The sequence below is a fragment of the Alligator sinensis genome, unplaced genomic scaffold (assembly GCF_000455745.1).
Source record: "Alligator sinensis unplaced genomic scaffold, ASM45574v1 scaffold257_1, whole genome shotgun sequence".
In the NCBI taxonomy this organism is placed as follows: domain Eukaryota; kingdom Metazoa; phylum Chordata; order Crocodylia; family Alligatoridae; genus Alligator; species Alligator sinensis.
This window is the reverse complement of record NW_005842263.1, coordinates 774995-800577: the sequence shown is the minus strand read 5'-3', so window position 1 is coordinate 800577 and position 25583 is coordinate 774995. Positions and strand designations below refer to the sequence as shown.

Sequence of the window (25583 nt, the reverse complement as noted above, 5' to 3'; positions counted from 1 at the left end):
TCTGGTCATAGAAGGCTACAAGGTTTGTCAGGCAGGATCTACCTGTGACAAACCCGTGCTGGTTTCCCCTCAGCATCGATTCCCCTGCTGGGCCTGCACAAATGTGTTCTTTGATTATTTTCTCTAGCATTTTCCCAGGGATAGAGGTAAGACTGACTGGTCTAAAGTTACCCGGCTCATCCCTTCTCCCTTTCTTGAAAATGGGCACCACATTGGCCCTTCTCCAGCCCTCAGGGACCTGGCCAGAGCACCATGAGTGATCAAACAGCTGTGCCAGCGGCTCAGCTATGACACTGGCCAATTCTTTCAGCAGCTGTGGATGGAGGTCATCCAGGCCTGCTGACTTGTACCCATCCAGCTGCTCCAGGAGCTCCTTAACTATTTCAGAACTAACCATAGGTGGACTGGTGCCATGTGGACATCCGTCAACGATCGAGGTGGGGGAACTGCCTTGGTCGGTACATAGAAATACTGAAGCGAAGAACTCATTGAAGAGCTCTGCTTTTTTCCCCCGCTTCAACCACCAACTGTCCTGATTTGTCCTGCAGGGGCCCTATGTTGCTCTGAGCTTTCCTTCTGCCCACTATATACCTGAAGAAAGACTTTTTATTGTCCTTGATCGTAGAAGCCAGCCTGAGCTCAAGCCCCGCCTTGGCCTGTCTAACTGATTCCCTGCAATAGCACGCCAGGGAGATATATTCCTCCTTGGTGGCTGCTCCCTGCTTCCATTGCCTATACATCTCTTTCTTAGTTTCATAGTTCAGACTTTCCTGAAGTTCCCTGTTCAACCAAGGGGGTTCTTACCATAAGCATCAGGAAAATGCTTATATCTCCATTTTTTGAGATGTAGAAACTAACAGTAACATACACTAACACACTCTAATCTCCTACCTTTTTTCACATTGTGTACCACCTTCCCTGGCAAGCAGACGCAGTGAAATCAAGTGGACTATGCTGAAAGAAAAGTTATGCTTGCCATGAGCAAGGTAACAGAATTTAAGTCTTCACTGATCTGCCAAGTCCTAGGACTATAATGTCCATCAGACTGTGCTGCACCCCATTCAAAACAGACAGTGTCCAGTAATTAAGTTTTAAAAACAGCAGACTTCAGTCTACTCTATTACTGCTGGTACTTAAGTGTGCATGAAATGCATTAAAATTCCAGTATGGAAACATTTCAATGAGCACGTAACCAAAACCCAGTGAAATCAATAGGAGCTTTTCCACTCACTTCAATGGGCTTTGGGCCAAGCCATAAGAGCAGCAGAGTGCAAATGCATCTCCAGATGTAGAAGAACCTATTCCAGACAGCAGTTTGTCTTAATTAAGCTCTAGGATATAGTGAGACTGAGAACTATTGCAATATAGGAACCAATAGAAAAAGATCAGACTGTTCAAGTGTAATATAAATTAAGTAAACTCTTGTTTGTGAGCCTGTGTTATAATTCATTACTTTGGTTTAACTGGCTATTGCCCTGCCAGCCCCTCAACACCCAGAAATGTCAGCTTCCTGATAACTGGTCACTAAAGAATAATTCATTATTATATGTATCCCTTTGGAATGGTGAATTAACCAGAGCTTACTGAAGTGCTCTGATATAGAGGTCACATTTAGTTATGTCCTCAGAATACGTTCTGATATAGTCAAAATGCAGCCTCAATTTCTACAACACTACTATTAACAGTCATCATCTCTAATACGGAATCCTCTAGATTGTATCTGGAGGACTCTTTTCAAGAGATGATCCATGAATTCTGCACAATTTCAGGCTAATTAAAAGTCAGGTTCCAGTCTATTCTATACAGGTTCTTACACCTAAATTATGCCCATACACAAGCTAAATAAGTAACTCAAGCCACCAGCACTCCAAGTGTAGTCAGCAGGATTACTGGCACAGTAAGTCTCTGCTCAATGCAGGGCCAGCAGGCTGGCCCTGTGTACTGGCTTTTGATTCTCAGATGCCAACTCACCCTTCAGTTTTGTAAAGATTCAATATTCTCCTGCTAATGCTAGTCACAGGTAGGTGTGAAAGTGATCAAATACACCAGCAGTAATCTTTTAGTTAAAATACATAATTAGTCATTACATTTGGGACACTAATAAACTTACGATCAGTAATTACTGCATCAAACAGCATCCCCTTCCTCCATATAGGTGTTGATGCATCAGACACCAGAGCATCAAGGTAGTACTTCTCTAAACCATACTGCCGGAGGTTGGCTCTGATATTTTCATCTGGTCCTCTCCATTTCTGGTTCTTTCTGCTAGCCTTGCCTATAAGAAAAAAAGAAAGAGCACAATTCAAGAAAAACAAGTTGCAGCCAAAGTGTTCTTATTTTCCATTGTTTTTTTCACAACATAAGCAAGCGGTTGACAACTTATGGTCTGCAGATGTGGAGTTTCAGCTGCAAGCACTCCCCCTGTGCCACCACAGGAGCAAGCAGTGGCGGAGGCCAAGACCTAACATCCACCTACTGGCCTGCCCCTGACCCAGGGTGGGTCATTTTGTTGAGGTTGCATACCCCTGTCGTAAGAGTTAGTTGCCTCAAATAAAAAGCAATACAAGGTCTTTTTTCTCTACTCTGGTTCTATTTATTACAGGAAGATATTCTGCTTAATTTCTGAAGCGTAAAAAATTTCACTACTCAACAGAAAAAGATCATATTGTTCCACTTACATAGATGAGAAGAACAGAACTTCCTTATTTAGAGGGAATGTGAGCAAAGTTCATTTATGAGACATTAGTACACACCATATACAAGCCGATTCAGAAGTCATATTTAGTTTCCAACTAGAATCTCTCAGAGAAATAAAAATACTGTTAACACCTTTCAAAACCTAAAGTATTGAAGCAATAGCTATTATATGACACAACAGGATAGTGCAGCTCATACTAAGTGTTCTGTGTTTTTAAAATCCCTATATTGGGCTAATAGTGGCTAACCTTTTCTCCAAATTTAACAAAGAAAACAAAGATGGATTATATATGTATCTGTGACTCGGGTGACAAAAAGCATTTCTTACCATGACAGTACTTCCCAGGGATTTAGCAGGAAGAGAGAAAACATCTGTTTCTAATTTTAATATGAAGAAAACTTCCCCTCCTCTTGTCTGCAAGGCAACATATCTACACCTGGAGTATAACACAGCACCGTATCTCAATGTGAACATATAGCTGTAATACTGAATTCCACTACTCTACACTGTACTAATATGACTAGGCACATTACAATAATGTTCTATACCTTTACCTTTATACAAGTTCAAAATGTTGACATTAGCAGCACTCAATAACCAGAGCCAATACAAACTGGTATGCAAGATGATGGGATTAAAATTCAGCATCCATTGGAAGAAAAAACATGTCTCAAAGCATAACTTCATCCATTCAGTCAGTCTTAGAAGTGTAGGAAGAACCTTGCTATGCTTCTCCATATGACTTGCTGGCTGATGTGCAGTGGCTCACCCAGCCAATCCACCTACTACCCTCACCATACATCAAACCACATCAGTTCCCATGGCTCTAGATGACATCTCTTACATGTTCTTCACCCTGGATGTTAAGACTTCCTCATATATTAGAAAATTTAAAATTAAAAAATCCCCAAAACAAGCACCTGTGTTTATAATTTTACAAAGATTTAATACTTAGAATACTATATAGCTGGGACATCTGTAAGCAAGCCAGTAAAATCGGTTATTACAAAAAGTAAGGCCTGTAAAAAAGAATGCAACTTTTATGCCCTAATCTACAACTATTAACTTCAGATGGTACTTAAAAGCAGAATGGTTACAATAAAGTAATTTGGAAATATTCAGCATACCTAATCCATGAATTGTGTTATAGTCTATATCTGTACCATATACATATGCTCCGAAATGTGCTGCTGATATAAGGAGGCCACCTGCAGAGAAAAGAAAAAGATGGAATGCTATCAGAGATGTTGCTACCAGGGATATTGTTCTGAGGAACTTGAAGATATTAGGAACTTTCAAATCTAGACCTGAAAGCTGAAAGAAAACAGATGTGCCAGCATGAGTTAGAATCAGAGGACAGTCAATCTTAAGTATCATATGAAACAATACTAACATTATGTCTCCCTTGTACCAATACTTTTTCCTTTTATTCTCACTTTTTTTTTTTTAACTGAGCCTGATGTTAGGGACTGCCTGCAAGCTACTAGATTTCAAACTGACAGTATCCTTTTAAAGTTTCGTATATGGCAAGAACAAAGGGAACTTCCCTGCCTGGCTACTTATGCTATGGATAGGACTGTCTACAGCTGACCTAGGCATGCCCTGATTTATTAATAGTATCAAAAACTTAAGTTTTGTTACACCCTATTATTGTGAGCTGTAGTAGTATAGTAGCAGGCAACCACTGACCCTTTGGATCATGGTGTATACATAAGAAGTCTATTTAGGTGCCTGATTAATCCATTTGTGGCTGACAAGCCCAATTCAAGAGCAACACATCTTGTTACAAGTTTCACAGATCCATATGTTGTCTGAGTTGGAGCCCAAGTCTGTAGCATGCTGCTTTCTTTCTCACTTTGCTTCCATCCTCTGGATCAAAGCCACTTCATGTTGAGCTGCATCCGGTGCCAGATGTTCCCTACAGATCAGATGGGATTCTGCGCACTCCTCACAGCTTTCTACACTGATGCTGAATGACTTCATATCATCAAGGTATTGGTTCCTCCACCCCTTGCTACATGATTACAGTCTTCCTGGGTGTCTACACACAAGTGCGGAGGTTGCTCCAACACGCTGCAATTACAGTGTGTCAGAGCAGACTCGATTAATCAAGCCTGCTGGAGTGTGCTAATTACGCTACAGCCAGCCTGAGTCTCATGTATCAGCATCCCCACGCTCTTGGAGCTACTCTAAAGCGTCACCATCCACCTCCCCAAGTACATGCAGAAGAGCCCCCTGAGACTAACTGCCATCCCAAAGCTCTAGCATGACTTAGAAAATCTACCCAAGAGATTTGCGGGGAAGATTTACTATGGGCAACTAAGTCTGCATCATCTGCACACAGGAAATCTCTCAGAACCAGCTCTTTCACCTTGCGAGCTGTAGGCTTAGTAAAAAAGCTAGTGTATGATTTGCCCTTGAAATTGAATTACCCCTGTATACCACGTGAAAGAGATCAGGTGTTTTCATTCTGCTCTGAACAGTATCCAAAATAAAAAAAAGAAATGAATGACACAGTTATCACAAAGAACTGCACTGTTAGGTTGAAATTGTTAGTAAGGAGATGCCCATCACAATAAAAATAGGATAAGAGCACAAGACACTGAGCCCTGAGTGTCCTTGCTGAGTACCAATACACAAATATTCCCACTGAAGTCAGATTTACCCATGTTAATCAAAGGTGCATGGTCTGGTTCTCTGTGGGAATAACACAAATTTTCACATCAACCAAGAACCTAAAAAAGCTTCTCTCCTGCTACTGCTACATTTATTCAATACCACTCATCGTTACTTAAACATTCTTAATGCACAGCATACATGAAACGTTAAAAGATATCATTGTACAGCACCATAAAAATTCCTAAATTTAAGCTAAATTCAACTAAAAATAAGGAAAGAGAGGAAAAATAAGAGATCCCAGCCCACCATTCTTCCTTGTAAAATGGATGAGGGAAGAACAAGGTTACTCACCCTGAAGGAGTCACCTGTTTCCCTTCTCGTCTGCAATCCCAAAGAACAAATGGGCAGTGCCTCCAGAAAGTCAAGACAAATTTAGCTAGCCCTGTCCCCAAGTATGATATACCACCCAGTCCTATGAAGAGAATGAGAAAAATAACTTTGCCCATCTAATAAAAATATTTCTTGATCACAAAAAGGAATACATGAGATATAAAAACTAGCAACAACAAGTCTCTTACTTTACAGAGTCTGAATATGCCCTGTACCTAATGGATATAATGAAGCTAAATACCTTAATTTGGCCTGTACCTTAACCCACTGTGTTAAACAAAAGCAAAGAATGGGTATAATAAAACCTCACTGTGCCCTTGAAACATTTTAGGTGATGGATCTAATAAATGAATGATGGTGCCTTTTAATGGGAGGTCTATTTCCCATACTCCTTATTACAGGAGTAACTTTGGCTGCCCTCTGGGATTTGAATCAAAGAAAAGATCATAGGAAAATGGGACCTCACAAGGTCATCTAGTTCTGCCTCCTGCTCAAGGCAGGATTGCCCCTGATTAAGCCATCCCTGCCAAGTGTCTGTCTAATCTACAGGCCCATCAGCCTGACCTCTATCCCGAGGAAAGTCTTGGAAAAGATTATCAAAGAGACCATACTCAACAGACTGGCCAATGGCAACATCCTGAGGGATAGCCAGCACAGGTTTGTTGCAGGTAGGTCTTGCTTGACCAATCTTATTTACTTTTACAACCAGATGAACTATCACCTGGACAAGCAGAAGAGATTGAAGTCGTATATCTTGACTTTAAAAAAGCCTTTGATCTGATATCCCACGATCACCTCTTGGCAAAACTGGCTAACTGCGGCCTCTGCCTCACCACAATCTGCTGACTGGGGAATTGGCTCCGCAGTAGGACCCAGAGGATGGTGGTTGACAGAAGTCAATCGTGGTGGTGCCCTGTGACCAGTGGGGTTCCTCAAGGCTCTGTCCTAGGGCCTATACTATTTAACATGACGTACACATTGGTGTCAGAAGCGGACTGGTCAAATTTGCCGACGACACCAAACTCTGGGGTAAAGCATCCACACCTGAGGACAGGAGGGTGACCCAAGCAGACCTTGACAGGCTCAGGAAATGGGCAGACAAGAACCTGATGGTGTTTAATACCAAAAAATGCAAGGTTCTCCACCTTGGGAGGAAAAACCTGCAGCATGCTAATAGGCTCGGCAGTGCTATGCTGACTAGCACTACGAACAAAAGGGACTTGGGGGTCATGACTGACCACAAGATGAACATGAGCCTTCAGTGTGATGTTGCAGCTAGTAAAGCAAGCAAAACACTGGCTTGCACCCATAGATGCTTCTCAAGCAAATCCCAGGACGTCATTCTCCCATTGTACTCGGCCTTGGTGAAGTCGCAGCTGGAGTAGTTTTGGGCTCCACAATTCAAAAAAGATGTGGAGAAGCTTCAGAGAGTGCAGAAGAGAGCCACGTGCACGATCAGAGGTCAGGAAAATGGACCTTATGATGACAGGCTGAGAGCCATGGGACTCTTCAGTCTGGAAAAGCGCAGGCTCAGGGGTGATCTGGTGGCCACCTATAAGTTTATCAGGGGTGCTCACCAGGATCTGGGGGAACATCTGTTCACCAGAGCACCCCAAGGGATGACAAGGTCGAACGGTCACAAACTCCTCCATGACCATTTCAGGCTGGACATAAGGAAGAACTTCTTTACTGTCTGAGCCCCCCAAGGTTTGGAATAGACTGCCGCCGGAGGTGGTTCAAGCATCTACTTTGAACGCCTTCAAGAGACATTTGGATGTTTATCTTGCTGGGATCCTATGACCCCTGCTGACTTCCTGCCCTTGGGGCAGGGGGCTGGACTCGATGATCTTCCGAGGTCCCTTCCAGCCCTAGTGTCTATGAATCTATGAATAACCTGCTCTTGATGGAATTCCACAATTTTTCTAGATACCCTGTTCCAGCCCTTGATCACTTTCATAGTCAAAAAGTTCCTCCTAATCTCCAACCTACATTCCCCCTGCTGAAGCCTGAAGGCATTGCTCCTAGTCCTGTCCCTACAGGAAATGGGAGGAAACCCCATTTCAATGCTCTCCATAGCTGCCCTTCAGGTATTTGAACAGAACTCTCAAATTCCCACTTCAGGCTTCTCTTCTCCATATTAAATAACCCTAGTTCTTTCAGCCTTTCTTCATAAGTCTTGCCCCCAGGACCCTAATCAGTTTTACTGCTCGGTGCAGGACTCTTTCCAAACTGTCCACACCCTTCATGAACTGTGGATCTCAAAACTGGACACAGTACTCCAGGTGAGGTCTCACCAGTGATGAACAGAGCAAAAGAATCACTTCCCTTGACTTGCAAATGACACTCCTATTAATATAACCCAGAACACTGTTGGCTTTTTTTTTTTTTGCAACAAGAGCACGTCTTTGGCTCACAATCAGCTTATAGTCCACTTTAACTCCTAGATCCTTCTCTGCAGTACTGCAGCCTAGCCGCTCATTTATATATGAGTCTGTATTTATGCATGCAATTATTCCATCTCAAGTGACCTTGTTCCATCTCATCTGACTAACTGCAGACCGTTTCTCCAGCCTATTTAGGTCAACCTGGATCTTAGCCCTACTCTCTGGAGTGTCTACAACATCTCCCACCAAGACACTGAAGGAATGATGACTACTCATTGAGTACAATCATGCAAACAGTTATGTATCCACCGTACAGAAATTATATCAAAGAGAAAAAAATCCTACCATTTGCAAATTTTGAAGCAGCTTTCATTTGTCAAACAAGAGCAAGCGTTTTTCAATTCTGGTAAAAAATTTCTAGACAACAAAAGCAGCTTGTTCAGGAGGACAGTGTATGGTATCCAGATAAAAGATTTATTTTTTTCTGCCAGGTTCTGAGCCTTCTCCATAACTGTGAAAAACGTCAGAAAAGCTTACACAGTTTGAGTGTCCATACATACTACATAGAAGAAATAACAGGGACTGTAAATTCTGCTTTGGAATAAAGGAAATTATGCCTCTTAATTCAACCTTATCAAAAGAATTTCTCCTCTCAAGAGCAAGGTCTAATTGCCCAACATTGTAAAAGGTCAGTAATTTTACTCACTATGAAAAATGTACTTGGCCCAAGAAAAGAGAATGTCGCAAGGCTGTTTTAATTTGGCTTCTCTTTTTAAAAATCAGGAAAAAACAGGGGCAGATATCAAATCTCACCTAAGCAAAGACTCTGACTAGAAATAGTTTTTTGCAAATGTATCCTTTAAGTCTTTTATATGTTACTCTCCAAACTAACAAGCTTGAATTCACTACATCACTTTGAGTGTATGGAAAAAGTTATTTCCTAGTGGTACAATACCATTTTCTGGCCTACAACAGAGACTTGTTGGGGACCTCTCTTAGCTTGAGTATCTAGTTTAGGAATTTCCTCTAATAAGTCTATGAGTAAATGAAAAAGACTCTCAAGTAAAGTTAGTTCCTATACACACACATGTGCAGTGCACACACATACACTTCTGTACCACCATATGTATTACTGTCAGAAACCTGCAATGGTCATACACTTCAATTCCAGGCTCATTTATTGTTGTGTTCTTTGTAATCAAAATGCAACAGTTAAAATTCATACCCATATGAAATTGCTTCTAGCTTTTATGCAAAAGTCACTTTAAACCAAATCACATGGTATATAAGATTAATGATACAGCACGCGTCTTGAACTTCTGTACTGTCACCATTACTGCATGAACTCTCTTCCAATTTACCCTTGGTGCTCAGTTCTCTAAATTTGATTCTCTAAGAAAGTGAATTCTCCTAATAACTGCCTTGCAGCATCCATTTAACTTTTTTTTAAAATACCAATAATGCAGTAAGATGAATGCACATACATGAGGAAATATATTTCCTCAACCCTTCAGAAAGTACTGTTCCTCACACATGGGGAAATAGGAACAAAAACAAAGACGTTTAAGAAGCATTTATGTGCCCAGATAAGTTCTGTGTGTACATAAACATTATTCTGATATAAAACAAGCAACTAACAAACCTTCTCTATTGTATGGAAACATGGACATCGCATAGGATATTTTCTATTTCACAAACAGATGAAAAAAGCTGCCTCTTGGTCTATTTTTTCCATAATGATTTGTTGCCACGAATTGTGAACCCTTCTAGATACCTGAACTAATTTCTCCTTTCACGCAATAGAAAAAATACCTTTAAATCATATCTAGTTCACCTATTGCCTTCTTAACCCAACAAAGCTTAGTGAAATGGGGGCACGGAAGGGAACCATGGGGGCACAGAAGGGAACTGATAAGGCTTTACTCACCAAGGTGCCCCTGGGGGTTACAAGAAATAATGGCCATAAGCTATTTAAACTGGACATTAGGAAGAACTTCTTCACAGTTAGAGTGGTCAAGGTCTGGAATGGGCTCCCAAGGGAGGTGGTGCTCTCCCCTACCCTGGGGGTCTTCAAGAGGAGGTTAGATAGGCATCTAGCTGGGGTCATCTAGACCCAGCTCTCTTTCCTGCCTATGCAGGGGGTCGGACTCAATGATCTATTGAGGTCCCTTCCAACCCTAACATCTATGAATCTATGAAATCCAGGTAAGTAACATCTCTCGCCATACTTCATTTATATCTTTTATTATTCCTTTCAAGAACCTGATAAAAGTTCACAGAAAAACTCATATGTGATCAAACAATACATCCCAGCACACAGGATATTCTATTTCAATTACAGACAGGACAAATATGTCTCAAGAAAATCTACTTGCATGCCATGCCAATGATACAATAAATGGAATAAGGGCTCCCCCTACTGGCTTATGAGCAAAAGCTCAGCCAGAAGTGAAAATATTTCCAGTTCTGTTATGTTGCCTTCAGGAAATGAGATGAGAAAGAACTTATTTTCATCCTTGAAAATTATGCTCTAATAGCTATATTGGCATGTATTGTTAGGGTTACCATTAAAACCTTCACAACCATCCTAATGACACCTCTTCAAAATATTAAGGAGCAGCATTCTCAGAAGCTTCGGGGGGCTTCAGAGCCTAAATTCTGTTTTCAAAAGTTGTTTAGAAACCTAAGCAACTAAGTGGCACCTGAACTGGGATCCAGAATCTTGATTTTTTTATTTACCTCTTCTCATTTTTCTAGTAGCATTGTTAGAAAAATGATAAGAGGGACATCAAGAATCAAGAGACTTTGTTTTACCTTTTTAACAAAATGATTTAAGTCTTCTGCAACTACAAGCACCTGCCCTATGAAACAAAAAGACTGTCCATGGCCCAAACAGTTTATTTATTAGGATCCTACCTAATTCACAGAGGCTGCCTCTGGATTTTGTGATCCTGACGTGGCGTCAGGCACCAATTTTACAGTGGAGCATGCTGGGGGAGTCCCATGCCTCTGATTGGCCAAGGGACCCCAGAATCCTGCCATTCCCCAGAGACTGACAGGTGGCTAGGATAGGGATGAGACTTCTGAGGTTCCTTGGTCAATCAAAAGGAACCCTCCTGCCCCTCTCTGGAGATTGACAGATGGTCATCCGTCAGTCTCCAGGGAGGGGCAGGACTGGCAGATGCATGGGGAGGGAGTGACGCTTATGCTCCACTGTGAAAATCTCCTCCCCACTTTCCCCTGTGCTTCAGAATGCAGTGCTTCCCACCTCGGTTTACAGCTCCTCCCCCACCCTTTTCCTGCTTTTTTGTGATCCCTGCACTTTTTTACAGGGACCAGGTTTTTTCACGGGGGACCGACCAAATTCCTGGTTTCCATGAAAATCACAAAATTGTGCATTTGGTAGGTCCCTATTTTTTATGTAAGGCCCACAAGCAAAATATTGTTTTTTATTTTATCCCCACAGCAGGAAAAAAGTTACCTGTTCCCACAAATGGATCAAACACGACATCATTTGCTTTTACTCTTGCATGGTTTGCCATGATGAAAGATAAGCAGGCATCCATGCTCGTGTTCCCAATAAAATGTCTTCTTTTTACACTGTACGATTCAATAAGCTCCCTTTGGCCATCAGCAATCTGTAAACACATTAAAGGAGAAAGACAGAGTCTTTAGAAATATCTTTAGAAATAACAGGAATACCGGCATATGTTACACTACCCCACAATTAAAACAGCAGACTCTCTTCATTCTCTTCCCAGTACCTGGGTTAAATTCACTGAAAAAATAAAATTGAGATTCCTGTCTTAGGAAGAGATGGCCTACCATTACAATTCCCAGACAGAAAGTCACCATAATAGACTTTAGGTTGAGGAAACAACTGTAAAAAAAGGTGAAACAAATTGTAGAGCTCTTGCCAAAACCAGCCATTGTAAGTCTCGCAAATGCTGAAGTAAGGTTAAACTTACAAAATTCCAAGGATGTTGAGGAATGAAAATGCATGGTTAGACATATATACAATGCTAGCTTCATGTTAAGGTCCCAGTTCAAAACATAGGTCTAAACCAGTATGGGCAATTATTTCGGCTGGAGGGCCACTTCACGAATTTTGGTGAGCTGTCAAGGGCTGCATGGGTAGCCCCGCCCCTTGTTGCCCTGCCCCCTGGTCACCACCTTGTGGCCGGAAGTCCCACCCCCTAATCCCTGCCCTTTCTCACCAGAAGTCCCTCCCCTTGTCCCCAGAAGTACTCCTTTTGGGAGGGGGTAGTATGGCCCTAGAACTGAAAGTTACACTCTGTCACATGGTCTATTGCAGGGGCAGGCAACATTTTTTGGCCAGAGTGCAGAAAAAGCCATGATGTTTACCCTTGTAAGGTGCTGGAGTGCTGGCATGCCAAAAAAACCAAAACTGGGGCGGGGTATATGGCAGGATGCACTGCATTATTAATATAGTTAATAATCATAAATGTTTCTTTTTATGGTAAATACCAGGTTTTCTAAAAATTCTAAACTTGATGACAATAAATAAAACTTCATAGAGGGGAAAGGCAGGTGCAGGGGGAAGCACTGCGGGTAGGCTGGCGCAGCCACGCCAGGCCCTTGGGAAGGTGGCGGCCGACGGAGAGGTGGGGCTGGGAGGGGAGTGGGGCCTGCCCCAGAGCTCCACAGGCTCAGGCCGCAGCTGGGCCCACAGTGGCACCCAAGGTGGAGCCCAGCCTAGCCCACACAACTCCATGGGACGGGGCACAACCGCCCTGCCCACAAGAGCATGATGCCTGCCAGGGGCAGAACACCAGGCTTGGGGAGCTCCCAGCTCAGCTTCTGTGCACACTGGACACAGTGCAAGCGGCACAAAATCCCCCGGGCCGCGGCGGGAGCCTCCAGGACTCTGGGAACAGCTGCACACTTACCTCCGCTGCCCTGGCCCGTCCAGTCCCAAGTGGCACATGGCTCAGCCACTGCTTCTTGCCGGTGCCAACTCGGCTGGGCCCATCGCATTCTGAGCAGCATGCAGGAAAAAAGTGGCTGGGTTGGCTTTGATGCATGTCGCTCAGGACAGGATGGGCCCGGCTGGGTCGGCACCGGCAAAGTGTGCGCCAACTGAGCCAGCTGATCTGAGCTGCATGCCGCTTCCTTGTGTACTGCTAAACACAGGCTCCACCACGGCTTTGCCTCAGTGGTGCCAACCCGGCTGGGCCCAGCCCAGTCCATCCCAAGCAGTGCAGGAAAGCTGCATGCGGCTCAACAGCAAAGCCGGCCCAGTCGCTGCTTCCCCACGTCCCACTCAGGACGGACTCAGCCCAGCCAGGAGGGCGCCGGCGAGGAGAAGCAGTGGCTGAGCCATGTGCCTTTTGGGACTGGCCGGCAGAGGTAAGGGAAGGCACGGCTGAGCTGTATACCGCACTGGCCGGGCCAAGCTGGTCCTGAGCAGCACTTGGCTCAGTAGGCTGAGCCTCCTCTTCTCCTCGCTGGTGCCGACCTGGCTGGACCTGTCCCGTCCCGAGTAGCACGCAGGAAAGCTGGCCCAGGCACTGCTTTGCTGCGTGCTGCTCAGGACAAGATGGGCCCGGCCAGGTCGGCACCAGTGAGCAGAAGCAGCTGACGGGCCCAGGAGGCACCATGGGACTCCTGGCCACTGGGCTGTTCCAGTGGTGTCGACCCGACCCCCTCCAGTCCAATCTTTCCTTACTGTCCGCTCGGACGGAGGGAGAGGGGTGAGGGTTCACACAGCCAGAAGCTGCAGAAGCTACTGGTTTGGGGCTGAGGGTGGGAGGGGAGCAGGGGGGAACCGGGTTGGCTTTGCTGCTTAGCCACAGGCTGCCGGTGGGTCCTGCTGCCGCTGGCTGCCTGTCATCTTTGACAGGCAGCGAGGGGCAGATAAAAATTAATTTTCAAAAAAATTTAGAGGTCCCACAGGCCAGATAGAATGCGCTGCTAGCAAGCACGCTGGCTTCAACAATTTACTTAGAGGAAAAAAATCCTAAAACTTTCAATTTTCTTATTTCTAACACAGGTTGGGGAGGACCCACAGCACAAACGAAGTCAGAACACTATCTTAGCATTTACTGATCTTTGCCAAACCAGGTAAACAAGCCATAGAAGTCTGTTTTCTGTTGCTATTTTAAACACTTTCAGAGAACCACCACAGCTGGGACCAGAGTGATTTACAGCATCTCCACAAATCAAAGCCATCTTACATTAATGACAGACCTGGACAATACTCTCAGTAACTGACAGGTAATGACAAACAGGCCTTCACAATTGCCTTCCTGCAATCAGACCTTTAAACTGGTTTATGTGGCACGGCCCCTAACCATCTCTGTATCACTAGGTTGGCTGATTCTCTTTCCTTCCAACTGTTGTTGCAGAAATGCCTCCTCACATAATGCACACTTAGAGCATAAGCACCATTTCTGCTGAAGCAGTATGAAAGAATAAGCCAGTTTCCCAGAATGCACTGATACAAACCTAATGGCATAATATGAATTGAATATAGCTGAAAATTTATAATGAACATGCTTAATTAATGTAAACAGGTCAGATAGCCATGGCATAGCCAGTTTTAAAAAAATGGCTACATTTACTGCATAGTGTGGATGTGGTCAATTACCAGCACTGCCAGTGTTCTGTTGTGCAAATATCCCCTTCTTAGCTTCAGAAACAAAGACCCCAAGCCTCAGATAAAACACAAATCAGAGCGAGGTGGAAAGTAAAAATAGCTCTTGTTTTTTGAACATCCTACTGAAATACTAACTGTGGGCTGCTATGAATCATGAAGCTGGGTTAACACTGCCTCAGGACTTCCAAATCTGCAAACCATTCCGTATGGCTTCAAGGAGCTGTTCAGAAAAGCTGAAAATGTGACACTAAATGCTGTTACAGCCATCCCCCTCCACTCTCTCATGTTCTACTCTGGGCCAATAACCCAAGGGGTGGGCCTTTCAGGACTTCATGCTCTGCTGAAGGGTGGATTAACTGTGGGGATTGATTAATCAGGTCCTTTGCACTGTTAGAGCTGCTGAAAAAATAGAAAAATAAGGACACCATAATTGATCATGCTCCCAATGACTCTCCTCTTCTAAGAGACACCTTGACTCTTTGAATTACCTGATATATTAACTTGCGTTTTCCTACTTGTGGTAAGAAATCTCCATAATCGTGGCCTACAAATCCTGTACACAATGGCAGAGATAAATTGATCAAATTTATTAAAAAATAAAAAGTTTCAAATTTTCTTACATTTATTTTTTTTTAAAGGAAGTTTAAATAATGCTAGGATTTGTATTTTTCTGGATATATTTGAATTATCATCTAACACTAATTAATAAATAGATTTATTACTCACCCATCTACCAAAATACAAATGCAGAGGGTCCTCTGGAATGTTGTTTGGATCCATTCCATAATCTTCCAAAATCCAGAACACATGCTCTGGCTTCTTTAAGTTCACTTTCCCACCAAATGGTAAAAATTCTAAAGCCTGTATAAGCAAGGGGAAGTTGGTGCAAATTTTAAAATAGTAAATTCAAGAAAACATCTGTTTAAGATTTTAACACTTACCAAAAGTGAAACCGCACTCTTTAGTTTCTCTCTGACACAAAGAAATCTGACTAATTTTACATTGAGACACCAGAATCCACTGATTTTTTTATTATAGTTCATGCCTCCACTTATTTTATTATAGTTCATGCCTCCACTTATTTTGTTGCTTACTAATCAAACAATTTTCATATTAAAAAACATTTTATAATCAAGTCAAGCCAAAAATTACAAACCTCAGTAAGAAGTATGGATATATCAAGTTTCTGAATATAGCCATATTTCCTGTAGTCTCTTAGAAAAACTCTAGCCATACTAATGAAAAAAGGGCTCTCCCACTCCTAACCACATACACAACCCAATAACTGAAAAACAGCTGAAGAAATATTGCTCAACCTTGCTCACTGCAGCCCAACACCAATAAAAATGTTACCATTAATACTGAAAAGTTTATTCGCAACAAATTAATATTTGAGAAAGATATTTATTATAAGTGGTTATAATGGAAATATTTTGCAGTCTTAAGTAGCAGTGGTCAATACTGGTGTAACAAAGAACAGAAATACATAAACACTAACACTTATCTGGCAGTTCTTGATAAGAGCACTATTAGGATTCTGAGTAGGGAACAGGGTCCAGCAGACTTAGCACAGAGCTGTTTATCAGAAGATTATTCACAACTTTGCAACTAGTTCATTGTAGGACCGGGGTGAGCCTCTGAAAGTTTTCTGAATACAAATGCCCAATAAAACATCTGCATAAGTGGCCAAATTTCCAGAGGGACAGTGTTCAGAAGTCATAAGCCTATTTTTAGCTATCAATTTTGATCACTGATCTTAACTGTCAACTTAGCCTGTACAACTGCAACAACACTATTTGTTTCTCCTCACAGTAAAAACTTCTGAGATCTTCTATAAAAAGTGCAAAGGCTCAGATGTTCAAAGAAGTCTTGTGTAAAGAATTAAAACTCATACTCTATTTTAATGGGTTTGGGTGGCTAACTCCCTTAGATGTTTTTGAAAACCCCGTAAGAGCAAGTGTCTTAATATATCAGAACTAGCACACACTGATGACACATATGTAAGTTTTACTTTTAAAAAATCCACTTACATCTATCTTTCTTATTTTCTCCACTTGCGTCAGTGTTTTGTTAAAAGTATGAATACCTATTTTGTACGTAGAATCTGACTGTAGATATGGAAGCTAAAATAAAACAAAACACTTTTGGTTAGTACAGCCTGCAATACTACCTTTGGTGTCTGAAATTTATCAGCCATATTCTTGATATTCATACCATTCTTTCTACTGGGTAGTTCTTCAGAGATGTATACAGCTCCTCTGCAGATTTTCCATGACCCCACAGTTCAAATATAGACCTGGAAATTGCATAACTATTAGGTTGTTTTCAGCAAAGAAAATAACGCCTTATAAAAAACCATCCTATTTCACAGTGATTATTTCTGCCCATTGCATTTTGGCCAGATTCAGGAGAATGCTTAGACATGTTCTTAGGTATTGTTCTGAATCAAGATGTTTCCTGAATGAGGGTCTCAGTAAAGTTCTCTCTCTTGCAAGATGCCCTATGAAATGCTACCAAAATATTGTTTGCTTAAATTCAATGGAAACAATTATGAGATTCACAAACAAAAATTCACTCTTCTTTAAAAAGTCAAGAAATAAAATAAAGGCTAGAATTCTGTTCTTAACTTATTACAAAATGTTTAAGTATTATTTCACTGTCTCTGGGTGTATCTACAAGTGCAATTAGTACACAGAAATAAACAAGCTCCAGAGTTTTTTTGCTCCTGGGTATGCTGTTTGAATGTGCACCCACAAGAAATTAACTCCAAACAATCAGCTTCAGAGTTTATTCATGTGCAGCACACATGGAGCCCAGGTAGAGCAGCCCTGGCTGACATGGCACCCTGAGAGTCAGCCTGACAGCCCGGGGCTGCTCCAGCCTGGCTCAATGTGCTGCCTGGGGCACGAGGGTGCTTCAGTACAGGGCTAGGTGGCAAGCAGCCCCTGCACTGAACCACCGTCGTGTCCCAGCCAGCCAAGTCAGTGTCTACATGTGCACTGCTGTGTGCAAAAAAACTCTGCAGCAGGGTAGTACTCATATTTATGAGTACTACTCAGCAGTGGGGTTTATTAGTTTCTTGCACCCCAATAGGGGAACATATGTAGATGCCAAGGCGTTGAATTAGTCAGTCCTGCAGTAAACGCCTTGCATAGATGTACCATCTGAGTAGTACTTTGCTCCACGGTAATGCCCAAGGTATAAGGGAATAGCAACTGGTTCTAACTCCATTTTAACATTTTATCTTTTGCCGTTTTAACCCAGACCACTACTATTTTAAACACCTTTCAATGAATCCCCTTTGCTTTCTAAATGGTTAGGTTTAGCAAACTAATTCTTCTTGGAATGTAGAAGGGTAGACAATCTATTATAGTGGCTCCTTTGGTTTAGTCATAGAAACACATGATCTTTTTTCCAGTATCCAAATATTTCAACCCAGTGGCCTTGTAAAGAATGTAAAGAATCTCCTTTTAGTTATGGAAATAATTTGGGTATTGCTTGTTGTATATTTGCACATAATTACTGTGCATTCACAGTGCAGCACATATAGTAAAAACCCTTGTAGGAATAGCTTACTTCATGTAGCACTTTCTCTTTGAAATGAAGGTCTGAAACATGAGGAAATACTTCAAAAAGCTCAAAGGTTCTAGCCCACAAAGCGAGCTACACATGACTTAACAGTAACAAAAGGATCTCAGCCCCGAAGTGTGCCATTTTATTAAGAGTGTTCCCCTACTAAACTTGGAAGCTACATTTCTAATCTGCATTTGCCCCAGAAAACAGATTAGTTTTGACAAGTTCACTATTCCTAGTCAAAACATTGTGCATCTATCCCCATTGTGAGATTTTTAAACACCGCTTATAGCTAGAGTTACAGAATTACTGATACTACAAATAGTATTAAGCAGAACTGTAGTATTTATCTTTGCATTGTAATTTAATGTTCAGGGGGTGCCTATTAACACCTACTTAGTTTTTGATTTACACTCCTACTGCAAAGTTCATAGATACATACATATACGCATATGAAACATCATAACCAGAAGGAAATACGATTCTACATCCTACTTACCACCAGACAACTTTGAAGTAAAAAGACTTTTCCAACTTTTCTCCGAGCCTAATCTGCACAAAATGAACTGTTCCAAACAGGAGACTTTAGCACACCTGCAGCTCTCCTGTGAAATATGAATTCTCATTTCTACCTAGTAGAACTTTTACAATCTTTGCAATCTCTTACGCCTGAATAAGGGTGCCTGTGCCCAAAAGCTTGCAAATAAATTTTTTTGGCAAATATCTAGTTGGTCTAATAAAAGATATCACCTCTGCCATGAGTTTCGATTCACATTTTTTAAACACACTTTTTGCTAGCAACACAGAAAAATTGCTACCTCACTTTCATGCTTTTCAAGTGAATTGCTACCTCACTTTCCTGTTTTTAAAGGGGTCTTCAAAGTAATTAATTTTTTCTTTAATACAGTAAAAGTTCCGTTATCCGGCACCTTACAAGCCAGCATGCTCCATTAACTGGCATGCCGGCTTGTAAGGCAAAGCGAAACTGGAAGTGCCCACCGTGGCACTTCCAGTTTCTCCGAGCCCCCATGGCCCGGGGCAAAGCAGCCTGCACTGTCAAGCCCCCACAGTCCATGGGCATTAACAGGCTGCACGGGGCCCGCCTCCCTGTCCTGTGGGGCCTGCAGGGCCTCAGGAGGGGTGGCGATGCCCCAGACACAGCGGGAGAAGCGGCAGCCCAAACAGGCAAGGGGCCGCTCGATTAACTGGCATATTTTGTTATCCGGCATCCCCCATTCACAGGGGATGCTGGATAACAGAGCTTTTACTGTAGTACAAAAACTGCATTTCTTGAAATCACCCTCACTCTTTGGTGACCTTTAATAATTGCTTTGCTGTGTCATACTTCCACAATGTCCCATCAGTATTATTTGAAGTACAATTCACTCTCACAAGAAATATAACTATAACCACATGTTGCCGTATGCAGAATAAGTACAACAAACATTCACACATCAGGCTTCCTATTCCCGTATCTTTGAGTATGGTTTGCAAAGTACCTATTCACAGGACTCGGGCTTATAGCCTTGGTCTGAAAAGCAAAATGGCAATGTTATCCCATCTGGGTAGCCAAAACTAGCAGGACTCTTGGAAGTGGTGTAACTGATTCCCTTCCCCTAGAACACCCTGCAAAGATATGTGCTTCAGTTCTTCGGATCTAAGGCTCAGAATTCAGAAACAGGAAGGGGAAGCAAAGAAGCAGTTACTCTTTGCTCTTTTTTCACTTTTTCCAGATCCTAAATGATTTTTAAAAGATATGGCAAACACTCAAATGAATTCAGTCTCTCCCCACCTACTTTTTTTTTTTAATTCACTAATTTAGCATGATAAAATTCAACTAAATGTGTCACAACTTTACCATAGGGTCATTATTGTTACTAGTAAGTACTGTACTGTGCAATAATAAACACAATGCAAGACTGAGGAATAAGGACTGGAACACTTTTCAAGCAAATTTTATTCCATGTTTATAGAAAACATTTGTAGTTTCTGCAGCTAAATTAAAAAGCAGCATTTGTTGCAGAATGATAGGAGGTATGGGGTGGAGGTATGTTCTGATTTCCTGGATTTCCCATCTTACTTTGCACATACTGTCCGTTTCATTAGTTCTCTAGTCATTTCTTCTGAAGGAATATCAAGAATCCAAAACGGAGACTGAAATTAAAAAAAAAAAAAGAGTGCTAAGAAGAGGATATTATATGAGATCTATGATGCAATCAAGACTGCATATTGTGGTTATTCATAGACTAGTAAAGCTCCAAGAATACCTATTTTTCTAATTCTAATGTTAATTGAACTGTAAATATGAGGATGTAATATTTAATTTGATACCTTAGACCTTAAATGCAAAAGAAATAGTACATATATTTCTCTCATGCGCTATTTGAGACACGATAAAATGGATCAGCCACCTATTTATTCACCCTTCAAAAAAATACTACAAAAGGACAATTAATACCTGCCTACGCGTATTTCCCTATCATTGTTTTCTGCTTCTGAGATTTAATGCTCTTTAAGTGCTAAACTTAAATTGTAAGTAGTTTCCCTTAACTTCACTTTTCTAGGTATCCTACACATACAATTTACTGAGAATTCATTTAGCTTCTGCAGCTACTTTCCATTCTAATTGCTCAATTGTTTTAGAAAAAGCAACAGATTTACAGTAGGTGGTGCTGTTTATTTTGAGATTAGATTCTGTAAAAGGTATGAAAGGGAGTAAACCCACAGATTGAACCATCACATGCAGATATAAAAAGCAGATATTAGGTCAGTAATGGTAAGTAAGAAGTAGGCATTAGGACTGCTTTTTTAAAGTCAGAATCAATAACAGTTTTTGGCGGCTGCACTGTTTTCCTAAACACTGGCAATGTATTTAGCTACTGCAATTGAATGAAGAAAATATAACTAGCAAATGAGTTACCTGGTACAGTGCCCATATATTTCCTGGTAAAACATACTGTTTTAACTTACATTTACATGAATTTCTTGCTGATTGCTGAATCGTCCACCACAAAGAGAAAGCAAAGACTTTATTTCCTACAAGGAAAATAAAGCATGACATTTTTTTAATACGACAAAACAAAGGTATTAATCTCTTACCATTCTACCAGGATTAAACTGACCATGCACAGATAACAAATGCTCCAACAGAAAAAAAAGCTTGAGAGATGCCAACAAGGATACTGCAACAGATCTTACAATTTATTGCAAAATGGTCCCCAAAGAATCATACAAATGTGCATTGGGTATCTTCTGCTCAGACTGAAAAAACAAGTCTTGATTTAAGAAGTAGTCACAAAAACTGAAATGTTATTATAGACGCACAGAAACTACACTAAATTATACATACTTAGGCTTCATAAAACACATCAGGTTAACCATAGAAAAGTTTCTGTGAGTTTTCCTAAAACTACTCAATGGGGTCCTTCAATGCTATTCAGTATATGGAAGTAAAATCTGGGGGCCACCTTTTGCAAACAATTCTCTCTCTTGGGATAAAATCCCAGTAAAAACTACACTTCTCCAGTTCGGAGAGCAAATATTCCACATTTGCTAATGAACTCCATATAGGACAACCATGCTGCATTGGAGTCACTTTCTTCTTCTGACTGTACACCTGGAAAGGAACTCCTGGCTTACGTGATGTGGCCTCTGCTCTATAATTCCTTTCATAGACTTAAAGAGCTCCTGCAGTTAGGGGTTTCTCTCTTTTTTTTTTTTGCCCTATTACTCTTTTTTAGGGCTGTGAGAAATTTCAATGAGTGTTTTGTTTCAAAGCTGTTTCAACATGTTTCGAGCTCAAAACAGTGAAATAGAAATGAAACAAAAGGCTTCAAAACAGCTTTCAAATGAAATGAGGGTACTCAAAACATTTTGAAAGTTTTTAAACATTTCGCGTTTCAAAGCAGCCTGGTGGCGGGAGATGGGGGAGAGCCAGGTCTGTGCTCTACCTCCCACCGCCAGGCTGAGCTCCATGGGGCTTGCAGAGCCAGGCAGACCACAGCCCTGGCTCTCCCCCACCTACCACCTACCGCCAACAGGCTGTGCTCAAAGCAGCTCTGCCAGCCCCACAGAGCTGAGCCTGGTGGCAGGAGGCAGGGGAGAGCCACTGACCAGGGCAGCACTCCAAGTGGCTCCGTCACTGACTCTTCTGCCGCCAGGCTGAGCTACATGGGGCTGGTGGAGCCGCTCAGAGTACAGCCCGGCAGTGGGAGGCGGGAAGAACCAGGGCTGCACTCCGAGCAGCTCTGCCACCCCCACGGAGCTCAACCTGCCCTCCCAGAGCTGCCAGACTCTTCCAGGGGGCCTCGACCCCCAGATCTGTGCACGGGATGACAGGAGGATACTGCTGCTGCCTGGAGCCAGCTGCAGCACCAGTCTTCCCAGCATAGGCTGCGCCCAGAGCCAGATGCAGGTGGCCAGTTGCAGCCTCCTGTCATCCTGAGCGCAGATCCAGGGGCCCACACCCCCAGGAGGAGTCCGGCATAACACCACATCCCTTCCGGGAGTACAGGCCCCCAGATCGGTACACAGGATGACAGAAGGCTGCCACTGCCGGCAAGTCACACGAGTTTTGTTTGTCAGGACCTTGAGGTGTGGTTTTCCAGAACCCCCTGCACCTATTTCCTTGAAACTTGGCAGCAGGTTTCATGCCCTCAGAAGGGGCTACCATCTCTGCAGTTTTCATCTGAATCAGGCAAGAAATGACAAAGTTATGGGCACTTTCATGATTCCCCATTATAGCCTATGGGCAAAACATCAAAACACATTGAAACAGCAAAACAGTTTTGACGAAACAGAACAGTGCTTCGAAATGAAATGACTAAATGAAACACTGTCCCTTTGAAACAATGAAACAGAAGTCGAAACGAAACAGTGGTGTTTTGCACAGCCCTAAAAGTTGCTTGCTTTGATGGTTACATTTCCAGCCTAAATTCATTCGTGGCCACCTTGCATCCATTTGTTCCTGTGCCAACATTATCCTTTAGTATAAACAATAGACCCTTCCCATCCGTGTGGTGCTTGCACCCCAATATTTTAGATAACGATCCAATTGTCTCTAAGCTTTTCTTCTGCTAGAGTAAGCCATCCAGTTTATCGGATGGTGTACATGTGTACACCATACCAGTTTATCACTAGGTAAACAATAGGACAATACGATCATTATCTAGTAATATATTGGGATGCAAGCTGAAGAACCTTTTGCTGCTTAATAAGTATATGCTGCAAGACCCAAATCAACTCAACTTCTGGTAACTCCCACTTGGATCTTTTGCTTTTTAGAGAGAGCTTTCCTAGCCGACCCACTCTTTTTTCCATTCCTTGTAGACATTTTGCTTATTAGTAATATCTTTCTTGGGCCGGTCCTTCATCCAGTTAAGTCTGAAGCACCTTCTTACAAGCTGTTTTTTTTACTCCTTGCTTGGGATAGATTTTTCCCAATAATCTTACAAATTCTAGTTTAACACACTCTCACCACTTCAAAAAGCTACAGGATCAAAATGTAAATGAAACACCACTTGTAGCTTCTACCTATAAAACAGAGAGGGAGGTGGTATCTACTAGTATGAACAATTTGCTTAAGATTTGGGAGATCTGCTGGGCCACAAACTTCCTGTGTGAGTCCAGGAAAGGTCACAGCCCTTCTCCACCTCTGCTCTGCTCTTTAACTGCACCTCCAGAGGTGTCCTGAGAATAAACATTTTGCACTGTAAGAAGGCTATGAAAGTACCCAAGATAAGTGCAACAACAACAACCATACATGAAAAAAATGCTCACGGCACTAAGCTTAGACTCAAAAACATTACTGAGAGTCATTAGGAAGAATACATTCAAAATAAACTACATTGCTACAGATCTCTGCATAAACGTATCTCATTAACACCACCTCTTGACAGAGAAATGCACAAAGCTATGGCAAACTCTCACCAAATATATCACCAGGAACCAGAACGATAAATTAAAGGTGGAAATAGGGTGACCACCCATCTGGACAGTCCCAGAATGGGAACCACAAGTCCCAGTCCCGGGCTGCACGATTCCAGGACAGCGTCTGTCCTGGATTCACAGCATTTTGTGCAGGGATCCGTGGGAAACAGTAGGTTTCCCCTTGCAGGCTGGCAGCGTTCCAGCCTCCGGGGGCTGCCAGGAGCGGGATGCAGGGGGCATAAGGGAGTAGGGGGAAAGTCTGAGGCCCCCACAGGGAGGAAGTGGGGCAGGGGTTGGGGCACTGCCCACCCAGGGTGGTGCATGGGGCTTGGGCACGGCATGGGACAGAGCCACAGGTGGCTCATCCAGGGCAGGACACATGCAGGGTGGGGGATAAAGGCTCCTCCAGATTTGTGCGCAGGGCAGATGCAGGCTCCCTGCCCCCGGGAGCCCCGTGCTGGCTGCGCCGACATGGCAGGGTGCCGCCTGCCTGACTAGCAACAGCAGGGGTGGCGGCGGCAGCAGCATGGAGCAGTTGTGCCTCCTGCTGCTGCTGGGCAGGCAGGGAGTGTGCAACTGGCATGGGGCTCTCGGTGGAAAGACAGCAGGGCAATAAGCCCTGTGCCCACAGCGGGCAGCCCACATCTGACCCCGTCTGGCCGTGCCACCAGCAGAGGGAGAGTAAGGGGTTGGCGGGCATGTGTCCAGCCTTTCCATTTTGAAAGGGTGGTGGACCTAGGTGGAAACCTGAAGGAAAAGCGCAGCTCCCACCAAAGGTTCCCAACAGACAAGTGACAGGGCGGGGTGGCAGCCGAAAACATTAGCTTATCCCTAAGGCGCTGGCCTGCCTTAGCTGACCCCAGACCAGCCAGGCTACCGCAGGGATGCTCAACCTCCCACCCCTTGTGCATGTGTACACGTATGTGTGTACGCCCAAATGCACGTACTCCTGCGCATGTCGGCATACACCTGTGTACGGCATACACCTGTGTATGCATACACCTGTGCGTGTATACGTGTGCGTACACCTGTGCATGTATACACACGTGCTTACACTTGTGTGAGCATGCGTACACCTGTGCATGTATACACACGTGCTTACACTTGTGTGAGCATGCGTACACCTGCACGTGTACATGCACGTGCACGAACTTGTGCATGCATGCATACACCTGCGCGTGTATACACACGTGGGTACATGCATGCGCACGTGTACACGTCCGTGTATACGCGTGCATCTACGTGTGCGCATATGTCACCCCGCCCCCCCGGCTCTCCCGTACCGCCGTCAAAGGCCCCTACGTGGCTCGTGACGCACGTATACACGCAGCCGCCCCTCCCCCGCCACGCGAAACCCCCCGCCCACCGGGAG

General features: G+C 43.1%; 1 protein-coding gene across 2 annotated transcripts in view; it reads right to left on the bottom strand.

Annotated features, from left to right (window-relative positions):
- The window catches only part of TRMT11 (tRNA methyltransferase 11 homolog), a 44219-nt gene extending 22904 nt beyond the window's left edge, over positions 1-21315 (bottom strand). The window contains exons 1-8 of one of the 2 annotated variants that reach the window (XM_025209002.1): positions 21254-21315; positions 20364-20437; positions 16925-17006; positions 16741-16833; positions 15437-15571; positions 11573-11729; positions 3826-3906; positions 2111-2275 (exon numbers count right to left, since the gene is read on the bottom strand). In XM_025209002.1, coding sequence (XP_025064787.1) covers positions 2111-2275; positions 3826-3906; positions 11573-11729; positions 15437-15571; positions 16741-16833; positions 16925-17006; positions 20364-20401 — 751 coding nt within the window. In that variant the 5' untranslated portion in view covers positions 20402-20437; positions 21254-21315. The remainder of the gene's footprint in view (positions 1-2110; positions 2276-3825; positions 3907-11572; positions 11730-15436; positions 15572-16740; positions 16834-16924; positions 17007-20363; positions 20438-21253) is intronic. The other variant, XM_025209003.1, reaches the window with a different exon arrangement.
- Positions 21316-25583: the final 4268 nt, after the last annotated feature.